The sequence below is a fragment of the Lycorma delicatula genome, chromosome 7, assembly GCF_047948215.1.
Source record: "Lycorma delicatula isolate Av1 chromosome 7, ASM4794821v1, whole genome shotgun sequence".
NCBI lineage: Eukaryota > Metazoa > Arthropoda > Insecta > Hemiptera > Fulgoridae > Lycorma > Lycorma delicatula.
In genome coordinates, this window is record NC_134461.1 from 92,199,245 (window position 1) to 92,216,435 (window position 17,191).

General features: G+C 27.2%; 2 protein-coding genes across 2 annotated transcripts in view; one reads left to right on the plus strand and one right to left on the minus strand.

Moving 5' to 3' along the window:
* The window catches only part of LOC142328333 (2-oxoglutarate dehydrogenase, mitochondrial-like), a 38,395-nt gene extending 37,053 nt beyond the window's left edge, over nt 1-1,342 (minus strand). Inside the window, exon 1 of the mRNA XM_075372038.1 lies at nt 1,196-1,342. Within this exon, the coding sequence (XP_075228153.1) occupies nt 1,196-1,342 (147 nt within the window). The remainder of the gene's footprint in view (nt 1-1,195) is intronic.
* Nucleotides 1,343-7,667: 6,325 nt separating this feature from the next.
* LOC142328334 (2-oxoglutarate dehydrogenase complex component E1-like) overlaps nt 7,668-17,191 on the plus strand; it is a 29,725-nt gene continuing 20,201 nt past the window's right edge. Inside the window, exons 1-5 of the mRNA XM_075372039.1 lie at nt 7,668-7,687; nt 10,477-10,840; nt 12,423-12,642; nt 14,634-14,975; nt 16,852-17,135. Coding sequence (XP_075228154.1) covers nt 7,668-7,687; nt 10,477-10,840; nt 12,423-12,642; nt 14,634-14,975; nt 16,852-17,135 — 1,230 coding nt within the window. The remainder of the gene's footprint in view (nt 7,688-10,476; nt 10,841-12,422; nt 12,643-14,633; nt 14,976-16,851; nt 17,136-17,191) is intronic.

The following is a 17,191-nucleotide window of genomic DNA, read 5'->3' on the forward strand; positions in this document are numbered from 1 at the left end:
ACAACATCTTTTCCAAGATCTGAACTGCACTACACTGTCCATTATAGGCAACAGATATAAAATTCCCAACATTTTTTTTAATTTAGGTATCTCCTTGTGACACACATTTTCATAAATTATACCCTTTATATTGTTTGTGATTTATGTTAACAGTTTTATTTCAAATTTATATCTTGACCCTTTTCATTATCCCATTAATTTTTTTCCATTAGCTTCATTAAGCATTTTCACAGAGATGAAATCCTACAACCACTTTACTAAAATATTAAATTTTTTTTCTAAAATATTAAATATTAAAATTGCCATTATTTTATTTTCTATTGCCAGTTTCAAATGCAATTTTATGATAACTGAGATTTTTTTAAATACATGATGTTTGCATAAAAATGTAAACACTGTAACTGATCAGGAAAACACTTTAAAATAGTCAAAAATGTATATTTTAAAATAAATTCAAATGTAGTACCAAAACATTAGTTTCTATATTTATCAAGACTTGATAAATACTTGATGAATAGCTGCAGAGTAGTTCATTTAACTGATATTTTGATAATAGAGATAAACATATAATTTCATTTTTTAATTATTATTCTGAAAAATGATCATTCCTATCAAAGTTTCAATGGAATTTTAATAATTTTAAGTCAGTAAAACTGGGTGAATAAACAGTAATTGTGCATTAAACAATATATATTTAACATATTACTACATCAACACATTTAATTTATTAATACTTATAAAGTTAGTTTTTTTTATAAATATTATTGTTCATTATGAATCTTTTTCTACTGGTTTTCAAATTTTATTTCTCATGCATTCTAAGTATTCCAATATTAACTCATACCAGTAAGATACATATAACCAGAGTTGGGAATTGGTGATAATATGGGATGGGAACTAATGAAAGTATGAGCTTGCCAGTTTATACTGTTTTCAACATTTTCTCCAAGTGTTTACAATATAGTAAGACAACAAAGATATTTTTGTTTACTATTTTGCAGCTTCACCAGTAATATTACTGGTGAGAATGTTACTGTTGTCAGCAATATTGAAGTGATCTTCATATTTAGGTTTTTTAAGATAACATTAAAAATGACCCATAAATAATAAAAGTGTTAAATATTCTCATCTTGAATTACTATCATACAAATAAACACTTAACTTAGTATGTTAATGAAAAAAATTATTTTCTCACGTCTGTCATTCCCGTATCTCGAGTAAACTCAGTTGTGGAATCTGAAGATGAAACAAGCGAGTCGCTTCTTTTACCACTCACTAAACGAAAATAGCTGTCCCATGATGAATGCACACTTGATGGATTTTTTTCCCATTCTTGGTACATAACATCAACATAATTATACAATGTTTTTGATTCACGATACCACCTCTTATATAATTTCTTTATCAGATTATGTTTATTTACATTATAATTTAATGTTAAATAAACTTGTAACATATTGCAAACTTGAATAAATAACTATTCACATGAACAAAAATTGTAAAAAGATATAAAATTATTAAAATAGATAATGAACAAACTATATTTAAAAGAAAAGTTATTTCAAATAATAAACAGCTGTTAAATTAGTTTCAATTTAACATTTTTAAAATCACATGTATATTTATGGTTTAATTGTTCATCTATTTTGTAAAAATATAAATTTAAAACATAGTTTATATGAATTTTCATGATTTACTTATCATTAATAAGGTTGAAAAAATATATAAATTATATAGAAAGTAAAAACATATTTAAATTTCTTATTAAATTACATTAATTGATAGATATTATTTCAAATGAAGGGAGAATATTTTAATGTTTAATTAATCTACCTGAGGAAAAAATAATGTATTTAAATTTACTTTGTCCCACAGCCAAACTATTTGAAATTAATTTATGCAATCTGTGATTTTTTGCATTGAAATTATAATTTTCAGTGGACAAATTAACATTTTCAGACTTTTTTATGGGAATCTCTTTTCATATCATAAAGCATAATACATAAATAATAAGATTTTAAATAAACAACATTTAGACAATGTTTATCTAAATACCATAACTACCGCACACACAACTGGAACTGTTCAACTTGTTTAAACTGCACATTCATTGGTTCTACCACCTTCTCTATTCCTTATACCAGTATAATAAGAAAATGAAACAAAGAAATAATTAATGAAAATCTAAAAAACAGTATTGAAACAAAAAATTAAAGAACATCACAATGTATTTATGTAGATTTTTTTGCAAGAAGAGTTGAAATCTTTATGGAGCACATGAATATCTGTTTATATTTTTGAATTTTCATACTTTCAGTTGTGTTAAATTATGAAAATTACTTACTTATGCTTAGAAAAACAAATTACGTAGTTTGTGGAATACAATCATCTTTCTGAGCTGGATGCTTTTTGGCTATCACTTTGTGATAAGATAGCTTTTTCATAATCACTTTAGATCATCGGTCCAGTATAATTACTGTTGAACTCATAGCTGTTATCGTCACAGGTTCTGTTATATTCTGGTTTGCTGTAATTCAATAAATGAATGTTTTTATAAGCAGAAAATTCTCCAGTAGTTATACAAAAATCATGTTAAGAATAATTATTTAAACTGAAATCCACCCATCTCTACAACTTAATAAATAATTTACCATATCCTAGTTATTGAAGACATTCACACATCTACCTTTAATCTCAGCAACTGCAACACACATATTAATTTCAACTGGTGCTTAGCCAGTTAGGAATACCAGGTAGTGAAAAATTTGATGAACTATGAAAACCGGCATTTAACCAACTAGTACAGATCATGCTATTCATTCTGATTATATGTACTTTGTAATATGTCAAATGAAAGCAGCTTAGCTCAATGAGTGACTGGCTACTGCTGGTAATAAGCTTCACAGCATCAAAAGTATTGTTGCAAAATTTGTCCATGTGAGACAGCTGCCATTAAGAAATTTTCGTTGGTCAGCATGATAAAGAATTCAAACATTTTAATATTATAAAATATTAAATAACTCACTTTCAAACTGAACTAATCCTTTTGTTGTTCGCATTTGGGGCATAGCACGTTAATGCATATATTTCCCTTGTTATTGGTACTCCCAATTTATCCTTAAAAAATTACTACAAAAGAGACTATCACATTCTTCTTGATTGTATATGTTATGTAATAATGTTTTTCAAAGTAATACATAGAACCCGTGCAATTTTGATGATATATGGACAAATTGATGATGTATTTAAGTATCTGAAATATTAATCATTAATTTGAAGTATTTTCATATATTTTTCCATTTATTCTTATGTAAGTTTCCTTTTTGTAATTATTTTTTTTTGTAAATTTACAAGTACTTAATCGTATCATAATGTTCTGTTAGACATGGCTTTCATGCCAAACTAACAAATCTGATTTTTAACCACCCTTAAAACAAGAAAGAAAAAAGTTATTTGCACATAATATCTAAAAGATATAGAGTGTCCTCTAGTATTTTATTTAAGAATGAATTTGGCTGAAATTTCATGTGCACACCATACCATAAGAATGGCTATAAATTTGTACCATAGATTTTTTTTTTTTTTACTGTTTATCAGCCTCATTAGACCACTTTAGTCAGTCTGTGTCCAGTCATTTTTTTGAAGAGTGCACTGTTCTGTTCATTTGAACTTCCCAGTACTTTTTTCATTTGTTCTGATCTTTCTTTTCTTTTCTTCTTTAATTTCTTGATGTTTTCCATCTTGTTTTTTAGATCTTCCAGAGTTATTCCCAATTCCTCCATATCCTTCCTTATTTCTTTAAACCATCCCACCCTTTGCTTCTGATTTCAGAGTCTCTCAATAATTCTTCTTATTAATCTGGTCTCTCGTGTCTTCATGAGATGTCCAAAGAAACAGATCCTCTTATTATGTATAGTATCTATGATGGGCTCTAGCTCCCTGTACAGCACGTCATTTGGTACCATCCACCATTGTCCTGTTTTTGATGTTTCTTTTATCATATACAATAAAGACCCCTTTTTTATGGTATACAATCAAAGTTGTTACATTTCATGATGAAACTCCATTTTTCATTAGTTTAGGAAATTTATTTTTTAATGAAAACTACCATTACAGACACAATAAACTAATATTCCTAATATTTAAAAGTTAATGTTTCTCATATTTATTAATATATATATTATATATATATATATAATATTATTAATAAAAATAAAAAAATATATTAAAAAAACAGTATAAGAATGACTATTCAAACCAAAGTTTAAAAATTGATATAAATTTATAATTACATTTTTTTTCTGATACGCTGATTCTTTTCTGCTGATGGTGCATAATAATACATTTTACAGATCATGTCATTAATGGGTAGGCCTGCTTCTTCATGGATAAAAAAAGGGACTGCTTTTGTTTAGACAGATCACACCATGTTTACAAACCATGGTAAAACCTTGATAAAAGCAAATTACAAAATGCATACTAATTATAAAATAAAATATAGATGAAGTCAAAGTACATTTTAATCATTTAAAATATAAATACATGAAATAAAATTTTATTATATAACAAAATATCTTACATATTATATTATAAATGAAAATATTAAAATATATAAAATAACTACAAAATAAATCAAAAGTCAGAAGACAATGGAAATTATTTAAGTACATATTCATTTACATGTAGAACTGGATGCAAAAAATTTAAAGATAGTTTAATTTTTTAATTAGTATTATTTAAAAATTTGTTGATAGAATAATATTCTTTTAATTTTATTTCAGATAAATAAATGGGAGGATCTTTTTAATGATTTGATAATTTATTTAAAATGCAATTTAAGTATAATACGACTCTTTTGCGTATGCTGAAGTATTGTGTTGAGTTATGTAAAAACGGTTCTGTTATTTGTTTTGAAAAAGGGGGGTATTGATATTCTTTAAGAATAAGTAACAATTCTTTTTTAGGAAAAAATACGCATTTGTAAATACAGCACATGGATAAGTAGCAATTTTTAATTTACTAGATATCAGTCTACTTAATAAATCTCTTACATGATTCATTTTTACGGACAACAAACAATGACCTTAAGTCCACACTTATATCTTTAAATTTCATTCTGACTTTCTGAGGGAGTCACAAAGTATGACATTGTACTTAAAATAGGAACATATGTATCATAAAAAAAACTTAATAATGATGACAAGTATTAAGAAACTTCAAAGTGAAACAGTACACTTTTATTACAAAAAAAGATCTAATTGTTCATCTCAAAAGAATTTTTATCTACTAAAACATTTAAAAATTTTATACTGTGGGCAAACAATTTTTTGTTATCATTAATGGGAATTCTACTTATGCGATTAGCATATTACATCAACCTGAGATCTACAATGCAATGGTTTTATCCATATTAAAAGTAAGATGGTTACATACAATCCAACCAGTGAATGATTTGAATTGATAATGTAGAATTTTGAAGTTCTTTTAAACAATTATCTTCAGATACAGATGTGTCATCTGTGAAGAGAAAATGGTTCAAGATTTTGAGGCAGATCATTAATAAACAATAAGAAAAGTAAGGGACTAAGGGCACTTCTTTGTGCCCTTAGTTCCTTTGTAGACTACACAGTCAACATTTTGAAGCGAGGATCTGCATTTGTTATGTGAATTCATAACAAAAGATAAGATTACAACTTCCTACTTTTAGTTGATAAAGTATGATTATACAACTGTAAGCAGCTTCTCTAATTGCAAATGAAATAAGTTTTTATATCGGTTGGAAATGCATAACTAAATAAAATGGTTTACTGAGATCACAAAAAAAAATAGAAAATGGAATTTTTTTGTTGTTTATGCTATTTAAAAATATTTTAAGTTTTCCAAAAATGACATAAAATAAATTTTAAAACTGGGAAATGGCTTTGTCAGTAGACAATCTTTTTCTTAAAACCATACTAAAAACGTTTGTCAATATTTTTACGCTTCTTTTTCCAAGAAATGTTGAAAATCTGTTTTCCAAATGATTTTGAAAATACAGATAGGTTATGAAGCTGACCCATAATTTTCTAAATTAAATGCAGAACATTTTTTAAGGAGGAGAATAACAATGGAAGTCTTAAAATAGCTCAGAAATATCACCCACCAGGTTGGTCTAGTAGTTAAACTCATCATTGAAAATCAGATAATTTCAAAGTTGAGAGTACTAAGGTTCAAATTCTAGTAAAGGCAGCTACTTTTATATGGATTTGAATTATAGATTATGGGTATTAGTGTTCGATTGTTGGGTTTCAATTAATCACACATTAATTAATCATACATGTTCTCAGGAATGGTTAAGCTGATACTGTACAAAACTACACTTCATTTACATTCATACATGTCATCCTCAGTCACCCTTTGAAATAATACCTTACAGTGGTTCTGGAGACTAAACAGAAGAAAAAAAAATGGTAGGAAGTGTAATGTTGAAAGATTCATTAATTAAATTTGTGAGAGGGCCAAAAATAGCACTAATAACTTATTTTAAAATACTGCAGGAATTTCATCAACATCTGAGAATATTTACTCTTCATATTTAAAACACAAGTTTTAACTTCTTGGGTATAACAGGAAATAAGAATATTAATTCATCAACAAACCACGCAAGATGAATGGCTTTGAAATTATTAATATTATTATTTAAAATATTGTAAAAGCATTTATTCTGCTACAAGAATATAGGATTGGTTAATACCCACTAGAAGTAGACTCTTTTTGTCTACAGATCCTCCCTGAATTAATTTGCAATAATAAGACATAATTAACATTTATATCTGAAATATATGTATAAAACATAAAAAAAGTAATTTTGTATTATTTATTTATACATTTTATTTTTATTATTTATGTGAAATAAATATGTAAAAATATTTTTTTACAGGACTTGTATGTAGGCATTAATAAAAATACTTGTATAAGTAAGAAATCTCATACTATTCTAAGCAGGCATTGACTTCAAATTATGGTTCATGGTTATGCTAAAATTACAAACATATTTAGTGCAATAATACACAATATTTTAGCAAATTTAATGGACAGTAGGTTCTAGCAGTTATCTGATTAGAGGCATCAAAATATAAATTTATCAGTAAATGATAGTGAACAGATGATTTGTAATGAATTAAGAGATTTTTGAGAGTTGTATTCCAGCAATCTAGTATAATTAAAAATGAGGTTGTAAAAGATAGGGTGTCAGACTTGATAAAAAATATATATAAATTTGGAATATAAATTTATTAATTTATTTACAAATAACTTCGATTTAGCTTGTCCTGTTAGAAAAAATAGCTTTACTGAATTTAAGAGAAAAGTATACTTGGAGGAAAGACACAATAACTACTTTGGATAACAAAGATATATTAAAACATAATAGATTCATGTAAACAAAGTACTGGATTTGTAGGAATGTTTCTCTCATGCCTAGATTGAGCTTAAGATATGGTCACATCACTGAAAAGATAAATGGTCTACACAGTAACAAACAGTTTCTAGGATCTTCAAAATCAAGGCTTCACCTAGACTTTAAATGGCATCAGCTACAGTATTTTTTTTATCACATTATCAGCATGCAAAGGATTTTCATCCAGCTTTGTTTAACTTCTTCATCTGTAAGAACTAGTATATTAAACATGGTTTTGGCTGTTAGCATGTAATCTTTATTTTACTCCCTTCAATATTTTAGTTACATGGTGAAATGTTTAAGGTGCATACAACTCATGAATCACAAGGTTGTGAAGAATGCAGTTTACCCGGAAACTCCTGTATTTATTGTTTTTATCTTTTGCTTTAAACATGATTTAAAGCATGTTTTTCAGTGATATGCTGTAAATAAATAATCTTTTAAATATTTTTTACGATAACAATATTATACAAAGATATATTTTTTTTAATCAGTTCTTTTAAGAATCATACTCCTTTGTACTATATACAAATATATTTATTTTATTAGATCAACCAAAGTACAGAATAAATAAAGTAGGATGACTTACCTTTGGGAGGAGGTTGCAAGCGCAGCCCCCAGGCTTTTCACAGAAAAGGAGCTTCGTATTGCGGCCCTGAGGATTACAGGGCAAAAGAGCCCAGGACTGGATGATGTACCAGGAGTAGTACTTAATAACCTGGTGAGCCACCACCCCTGGGCAGTCTTAGAGGCTGTAAACATGGCACTGATGAGGTGGATGTTTCCCCAAAGCTGGAAGGAGGCCAGACTGGTCCTGCTTCCAAAACCAGGAAACCCAGAGCAGCAAGAGAAAAAATATTTTTTCAAGAACATCTTTTATCACATCGTATGTCTCTTTTAAATTAATACCATAAGCAATTGGTATCAAAAGATATTTGTTGCCATTGTGTAGCAGGACTTCTTTTAAACTATATTTGAACAAAACTATGAAAAGGTGCCAGTCCTCAGGTTTATGAACTTGTCCTAAGTGCAACATAAGCTCATCAATATTTGTGCAATAAACCAAATTATTTTCATCAATAAAGTACTGAGAAACTTCTTTTTATCGGTTTCAAAAGCTCGAAATTTTTGTATTTATTTAAAGTAAATTCCAACCTTGCAGTCTTGATCCTAACAGTTCAGCTTGATTTTTTGATAAATTTAAATCCCTAACCAAGTCATTTAATTCACCTTGTGTTATAAGATAATTCAAAACTGTAAGATAATTCAAAATCATTGCTGTCTTCTTCAGTACTGCCTAATTCTTCATTGCTACTTTCGAAACATACATTCACAGGTGGCTCAGGAACTGGAATAATTTCACTGTGAGGTACAGGCCTGATTGCAGATTGCAATGAAGGATATTTTGCAGTACATTAAGATTTTTTAGAAATTCCATTATACTTTTTAAACAAAAGTAACAATCGGTGACATGATTCTTTGGTTCACGCCAAACCATAGGTACACCAAATGGCAAAGCCTTCCATGTACCTTTCAGCCATCCTCTTAAATATACAAAACAATTAGTGCATATTATACGAAGAGCCCATGTCTTATCCTAATCACCAATTTTACACTGAAAGTACAAATGATATGCTTTTTTAATTAAAGGTGTATTGTTTTTTTCAATTTGATTTTATGGTAAACTCACCATATACATAACAAAAGACATCATTTACACAATTTCAAGTCATTATAACACTGCACTGTTAACAAACTTAAGACAGCAATAACACTGAACAATATTAATGCATTCCTAAATCCAGTGCTTAATACAGACAACACAGCTGTGTTTTCAGCTACATGTTTTGACCTGCATGGATATGATTAATCTTGTCCATGAAGGCTCACTCTTCAGTATTAGATATGATGTCATAATATGTGACTATGATATGATTTAATTCTTTGTCTAGTATTGTTCATTTTTAACTTACAATTTACGTTAACAAAATACAATATAGGAGCTTAAAATGTTAATTGTACATTGGAAAATGAAAACAATTTTCAAAAATGGTGGGTGATAGAAAGATTCTCAGTTCATATTTATTTTCAGCATCAAAAAACAATTTAAAATCATGTACCGCATGTTAGGAACAAAAATTATTTTTATCAGTATTATTTAATAGCTATAAGCAATAAACAGATTTGTTGCTTTACACTCCATCCCACTCTTTCTTATGGCTAATGTATGTGTGCTTACACAAAGATATAACAGCAATTAATCATGACTGTTTCCTCCGACAACGATTATATTTACCATACAACTTGTGTTAACAGTGTAAAGTGTGTAAATTGTAAAACTGAATGTCACCAGCATTTTAGTGAATCAGCGCACTGTTGCAAAACATTACCTTTCTCAATAAAAACAGCCATGAGATACCAAATCATTCCTCACACTCCCTAGTTTACTTGGTATGGGATTTTATTATTCATGAGTATCTGTATGCTTTTTTTTGGGAGTGATGTTTTATCTCTTTCAGGCTGGATTTGGACCTTAATGTTCTAACAAACATGTGTCTTTTCCACATATAAATCAGGTGATAGTGATTTGACTGGAACAAATTTCTACTTATAGTTTCTCAAAAATAAGAAACTATTTCAAATAATTTAATAGTAAAATATCTATTCATAATTCATTTTTTTATTAACAAGTTAACTTTGTTTTATTATTTTATTTGTAACCTAATTTTATTATATTAATAAGCTGTAAAAAATGTAATATAACATCTGTTACCATTTAGGACCAACAATAACAACCTGGTATAAAAGAAAAATAAAATGTTGTTATTTAACATAATCTAAATGGAAATTTCACAAGACATTGGTTTCAGCCATTGTTTATTTATATAAATATATATATATATATATTTTAAGTGAATAAAGATTTTTTTTTATTATTAGGATTTTATATAACATTTTATTTAACTTAATTAAGAGTATCTCTTAAATTTATTAATTTAACTTATTGAGATTAATGGTAACAGTATGTTATTTTGCAGATCAATTTTAAACAATGAATTTAGAAAAACTGGTTGGATATTATATAAATCACATCATTTGTCAGCATATGAATCATTTTTAAATAGTACTTCATGCGTCTATGTAGAAGAATTATATCTTGCATGGAAAAAGGATCCAAGAAGTGTTCATGTATCTTGGCATACATTTTTCAAGTTAGTTGAAAGTGGTAAACAACCAGGCCATGCCTATCAGTCACCAATAACAGCAATGATACAAACTGTAGTTGCCCAACCTAAACCTAAAATCAAAGGACCTCCGCCAATATCACAGTCTATGATACAATCACCAGCAGTTTCAAAGCAAATCACACCTGTATCAATTCAACCAGCTATCACTCCATCGGTAAGTAAAATTAATCTCTTTGGATCAATTTTTTTTTTATAATTGTTTCATTTGGTTACATGTGATTAGTGAAAGATGTATTTTGAAGTGCAAATGCAATATTTGGTATTGGGACTGTCATATGAAAATCAGATTAGGTAAATATGTTATCAAAATAGTGAATGTTGCAGAATAGAATGTCAATGTCAATAGAATTTTTGTTAGTATGTCAATTTCAGAAAATTTTAACAATCCTTGTTACACATATAACAGCACCACAAAATGCTCAGCATATACTTTAGTTAAGGGTATCTTCATATGGAGACTGTTCATGGTGCAGTCTACAGTCATCTGCTAACAGTCTAAAAATGTTTGGTACTTTTCACTTTTTTACTTTTTAAGTTTTATATAATTTATATATCTAACTATAATTAGACGATATTAGGGAACGAAACTAGCATAGTTTGTTTGGTTAAATTTTGATTCGTGTACTGAGTAGTATGTATGTCAACGTCCTAATCAAACATAACCTATGTTTAATTAAGAACATTTTCTTAATTTCTTTGGCTGTGAAGTTATCGCCTATAAAGGGGTAATAACTTTTCCCCAGGTAAATTGTAAATATACTTACAATGTCCTGAGCTCGACAATTTCATTGGAGATTTCCATTAAACCAATAATATTTAAGAAATTTAACCAATAATATATTTAATGTTTTTAATTATGTTTACAGTAATTCTAATTTTTAAACTATTCCCTGTCACTTAAATAGCATTACAGAGTTTTAAACAAAACTTATGTATTTAAAATAGTCAAATATTTATCGATTAATATCTTAGTTACTGTCTTCCTGCATACTTCTAATTATTAATAATAAAGATTATAATATCGATGGATGGATGGATGGGATATGATTCCTTTACTTTGTAAAAACTCATAATAAAAGTTGAAAAATGAAAACAAAATTTTTCAATTGTTTTTAATTTTGTGAATCAAAAAACAATATTGATTTCATTTTCAAATTTTCATTTTTTTGAACAATCAATTTTCATTCACTGAACAGCAATTTACTGATTTTCTCATGAGTAGCAAGGCATTTGTAACATTTAATACAAGAAAGGTTTTATTGAAAAAAATGTTAAATTTAAATTAAACTTCACAGCCTTAGCCTATTTTCTATGTAAATACTACCATAATTGAACCATTTCATATTAATCCCTCAAAATATCATTTTACAATTGGTCCACTTAAAAACTAAAGTTTTTCATTTTTTGATCGCTTCAAATTGTTTGCCAATAAATTTTTTTTTTACTTTTGTACAGATTCTTAGAATAAAATTTCTGAATGAGAGTGATTAAAAAATCCTAATGTAATCATCCCCCCCAAAAAATATTCTCATTCTACTATTCTAAGACATTAACATTTTCATAACATTTTTCATTTATTGCATTTAATACCAGCAACTAGTTGCCTACGTCAGCTTCATATTTTGAAAGTTCAAAAATGTTTTTATAAAAAGTGAGTTCAAGGCTGCTGCCAAACTCAAGTATTCACTAGAATCACAGATGTTTTATAATTAATGTAATACAAAATTTTGTTGCAGACTAAATATGGTTCCATAGAAGAACATTTAAAGTTGTTCACTATTATTGATGCCTACCAGAGGAGAGGGCATCTTTTAGCACAATTAGATCCTCTTGGTATAGCTCGTGGTCCTGGTGTTAAAAAGCATATTGATTTATTGGATGATCCTATCCTTAAACTTCGTAAAATACCTACTGATACATCAGTAATGTACAGATTACCAAAAATTACTTTTGTGGGTAAGTTTTGAAACTGAAATAAATATATTTTTAATCTATATTTATTTATATTCATAAATAAAATGGAAAGACTATAGCAAGTAATGCTATGCAAGCAGATCATTTTTGAGACCTGCAGGTGTTAGTCAAGAATATATATATATGTATATATATATATATATATGTATATATATATATATATATATATATATATATATAAAAATCGTTAATACCAGTTCAAACTAGAGATCTTGCAGAACAAAAAGATATTACTGTACCTTTTTTATTCATACTTGTCTGCAAATTCATAGCTTTCTTCCACACCTTTAGTGCCCCACCACCTTTTGTCTTATAAAAAATTGAATATTTTGCCTAATGTTAAGAACAGCTATCAGAACAAATATATCTATTTGCGGAAGACATGTTAAAATTATTTAGCACTATCAAATAAAACAAGTTCTTAACCTACAATTACAAACTTTGTTAATTTAATGACCAAGCATGAATGACTCCTTAAAAACAATCATCAAAAAGTACCCCTGCCAGGATGAGGTAGTTCCCAATCTCTTCTTTTACTACTAAGTCAAGTGTATGATTATAAATCAATTTGTAAAATTTTCTGAAATGCAGATGTTTTTCACCCTTACAAGTTAATCACTTTCTCTGTTCACTATAGGGACTGGACCTATCCAGAAAATTGGTACTGATTGGATGGCCCTTTTACCTTAGATGCTCTATAAGTCATATCATTAACCATTATATAAACTGTTTTACTGTAATACTTAAGATGTCACCAAATTATTTTAAATTTATTTTAACTCTTGACTTAAATACATCAGAAACATTACAATCCTGTAATGCCTAAACCTAGGCATAAATATCATTCCTAATACATTTTATATTAAAAGCTTAGTAAAGGTGTATTTTAATACCCAAAAATGATTGCTACTGTTCCAAACAATTTACAAATTGTGTAGAGGGATGATTTCTTTTAATTGTAGAAACTATACATATAAAATAAAATGATATATTTTCAAAATTTTAAAAAAATCATAGAAAATATTTATAACAAAAGATTCAAACTGAATAGAAAAATTAGAAACCTTTCAAATAGGTCTATATTTAAACTTATAGAACATCAAGAATAATTTAATATAATAAACAAATTAAAATTTAATTACATTAAATTTGAAATATTAAAATTTTAATTACATCAGTTGCATAATGACTGAAAAAACTTATTTTATTGTAATTTAATGCATTTTACAGAATGACCTATATTTTTTCTTATATTTTTCAAATTTGTAAGCCTTATTTGTCACAAAGTTAACTTACTTTAAAAGATTCTTTTTTTTTTATTCATAAAGGAAGTTACTCTGGCAATTCCATTGTATGTTTTATACAAACAGTGGAACATTTTTTAATGAAAAATTGAATTTACATAGATGATTTGGTGATATTTTTCCATTTTATATCACTATCATGCTTGGTATTGGATTTTTATTGAGTAATGATACATAGCCTATAGCCATTCAGATATTAAAGGTATTTTCCAATTAAAATTTAGGAAATTTTGAAAATTTATGACAAAAAGTTATCAAAAAGTTATTTAATTATCAAAGTTTTTTAAATTAAACAGAACAACTAAAATGTTAATGGAAGAGAAAATCATGTGAATCTTGTGAATCTTAACAATTTTGATTTTTTAGTAGTATTTACAACAGTTTGAGTAAATAAATTGCAATTTTTACTGCAATTTTTTACAAAATCAATCTAGAATTTGAATCAGAAATGTCACACAGAAAAGATTTTCAAACAAATTACACCTCCTGTAGTTTAGTGAAATTTTTTTAACTATTAACTATATGATGGTAAATTTGCTTAGATTCCAAAAGATATTCCAAGTTTCTAATTTAGTTCCTTCATCAAGGAATTGTTCATCACAACACAAAGCTTGACATTTCTGTATATCAAATTAATATCAATGAATAATAACCTATTTTTTGTTGCAGGAGGTAAATCATCTGAACTTTCATTACAAGAGATCATTGATAGACTCAAGGATTCTTATTGTCAAACGATTGGCATAGAGTTGGCACATGTTGAAGATCATCAACAAGCAAACTTTATAAAAGAGATGTTTGAGGATCCAGATAGAAGGAAAAAAATTATACCAGAACATAGAAAACTAGCCTTAAATAGGTTATATTATGCTCATGGATTTGAAGCTTTCTTAGCTAAGAAATGGCCAGCAGAAAAAAGATTTGGTTTAGAAGGTTGTGATGCATATGTACCTGCAATAAGGCATATAATGGAAGTTGCATCTAATCATGGAGCCCAATACTTTGTCATGGGTAAACATATTACGAATTATGTAATTTTATATTACATAATCTTTAACATAATTTAATCATAAAATAATATTTATCATACTTTTAAATTGCTGACAGATCCTTTGTTTACAGTCATTAAAATCATGCATTTCAGTGAAAAAAGTTAACCATAATTGTAATATGAAGATACAAAACTCTTCATTTTTCATAATACCATTTACATAGATTTATAATTTTTTCCCCATGAAAATCATTAGGCATCTAAACAGATTTAGATAGATTTAAATTATGAAAGCAGTTTTTTAAGTAAAATAAAATTGCACTAGTAATCAGTGAGAGTTGCTTTTTAATTTTAACTAGCATAAACTGTTAATGGTAATTAGAAAAGATTAACTTCAGTGATCTATAAGAATGCTAATAGGTCAAGTCTGATATTCAATGTTTAATAAAAAAAAATATACGTATTTAATGTAAGAAAGTAGCATAAGTTTAGCAATGACCATACAAATATTCATGACAAAGAAAATACAGAGATGACTTTATTGAAAAAGTGATGCAAATGTTTGACTAAATTGTTGTTTACAAAGTACAATGTACAGAATTATTACTGAAAACTAGCCTTAATATACTTACTGACCACACAAAAACCAAATAAAAACACTACATCTGAATGTTTTTGTTTGCTTTGAAATATTTTTGTTATAACTTGACAAAACAAGTTGTTTCTTAATGTCAGATTTAATTTAAAAAGTTTATTCATATTCACTGAAAACAGAAAAATGAGGCAAATAAGCATAGAAGATTCCTGCCCACTGTATTTTAAACCAAAAGGGTATATTTAGAATGTGTTCCAGTTAGAATTGGTAATAAGCTATTCTTATTAACAATGTGGGACACCCACATCACACTGTTGAAAACAAATAGAACATTTTTTTTGATTTTCAAAAAATTTTTCAAATTAACAGATTTTTTTATTTTTAAAAAATTGATTTTTAAAAATTACAAAGCTGTTTCAGTATACAGTATACCTTCCTCTGGTGGTTATGTATTAATAAGTAGGATACAAAAGAAAGGTAAATATATAAAACCAAAAGATTGAATAGGTTATGTATTCTATACGTAACATCTAAGGAAGGTGCTGTGTACTGAAACAGCTGCCATTTATTTAAATAAATACTGAGAAAATCAAAACATATTCATTTTCATTTCGATATGGATTTTCATTAAGTGTGAAGGCTTCATCCATCAATTACATTTGAAAAGGTTAGCAGTTCTGATGGCCACCCCAGATGTCTTTTTTCAGTTTCAGTAATAATAGCTTGATTTTCAATGATTTGAGGAAAATGAAGAGTTGACAATAATGCAAAATAAAACAAATTTAATAATTTGATATCTTAAGTAAAGGTATAGAATAAAACACCAAACTGAATTCAATTATGATCTGTATTAATTTTAATGAAACTTTCACTATCTCTATTTGAAATATTTTAAAATTTGTTTTTAAAAATTAGATTGTTTAACAATAAATAGTCATTTAATAAATTGCATTCATTGTTAAAGAATAATTGGTACAGCATTCCAATATATAAATTATTTTATATATGCTTGAGTGTCTTCTATAGAGCAAGTTTAATCTTTGATAAAATGTTTTATGTAAAATTTTTACAATATTTAAAGTGTTGGTAATGTAAAATGTTTAAATGTATAAAACACACACTACGTTTTCTAGATTGAGATAAAATGCATTATGTATTTTGTAGGCTTAATGCTTATGGTCTTAGTATTAGCTATTAATATTTAAGATAAAACTGTATATTACTTCTAGAACAAAGTGTATTGTTGAAATACTTAATAAAACATTAATGAAATAAAATATAGGAAAATTATTTTGTTTCAGGAATGGCTCATAGAGGACGACTGAATACCTTAGCAAATGTAATGGAAAAACCATTGGAAAAAGTATTTGCACATTTTCAGTCATTAGATCCAGAAAAATACCATGGTACAGGTGATGTTAAATATCATATGGGTTCTACAACAAATATAAAGCATGGTCTTACAGATAAGAATATTAGAATATCATTGTGTGCAAACCCATCTCATCTTGAATCTATTAATCCTATTGTAAATGGCAAAGCTGCAGCAGAGCAGATTTTTTTTAAAGATACAGAAAAGACTAAAGTAAGTAAATATAATAATATAAATATATATATATATATATATATATATATATATAT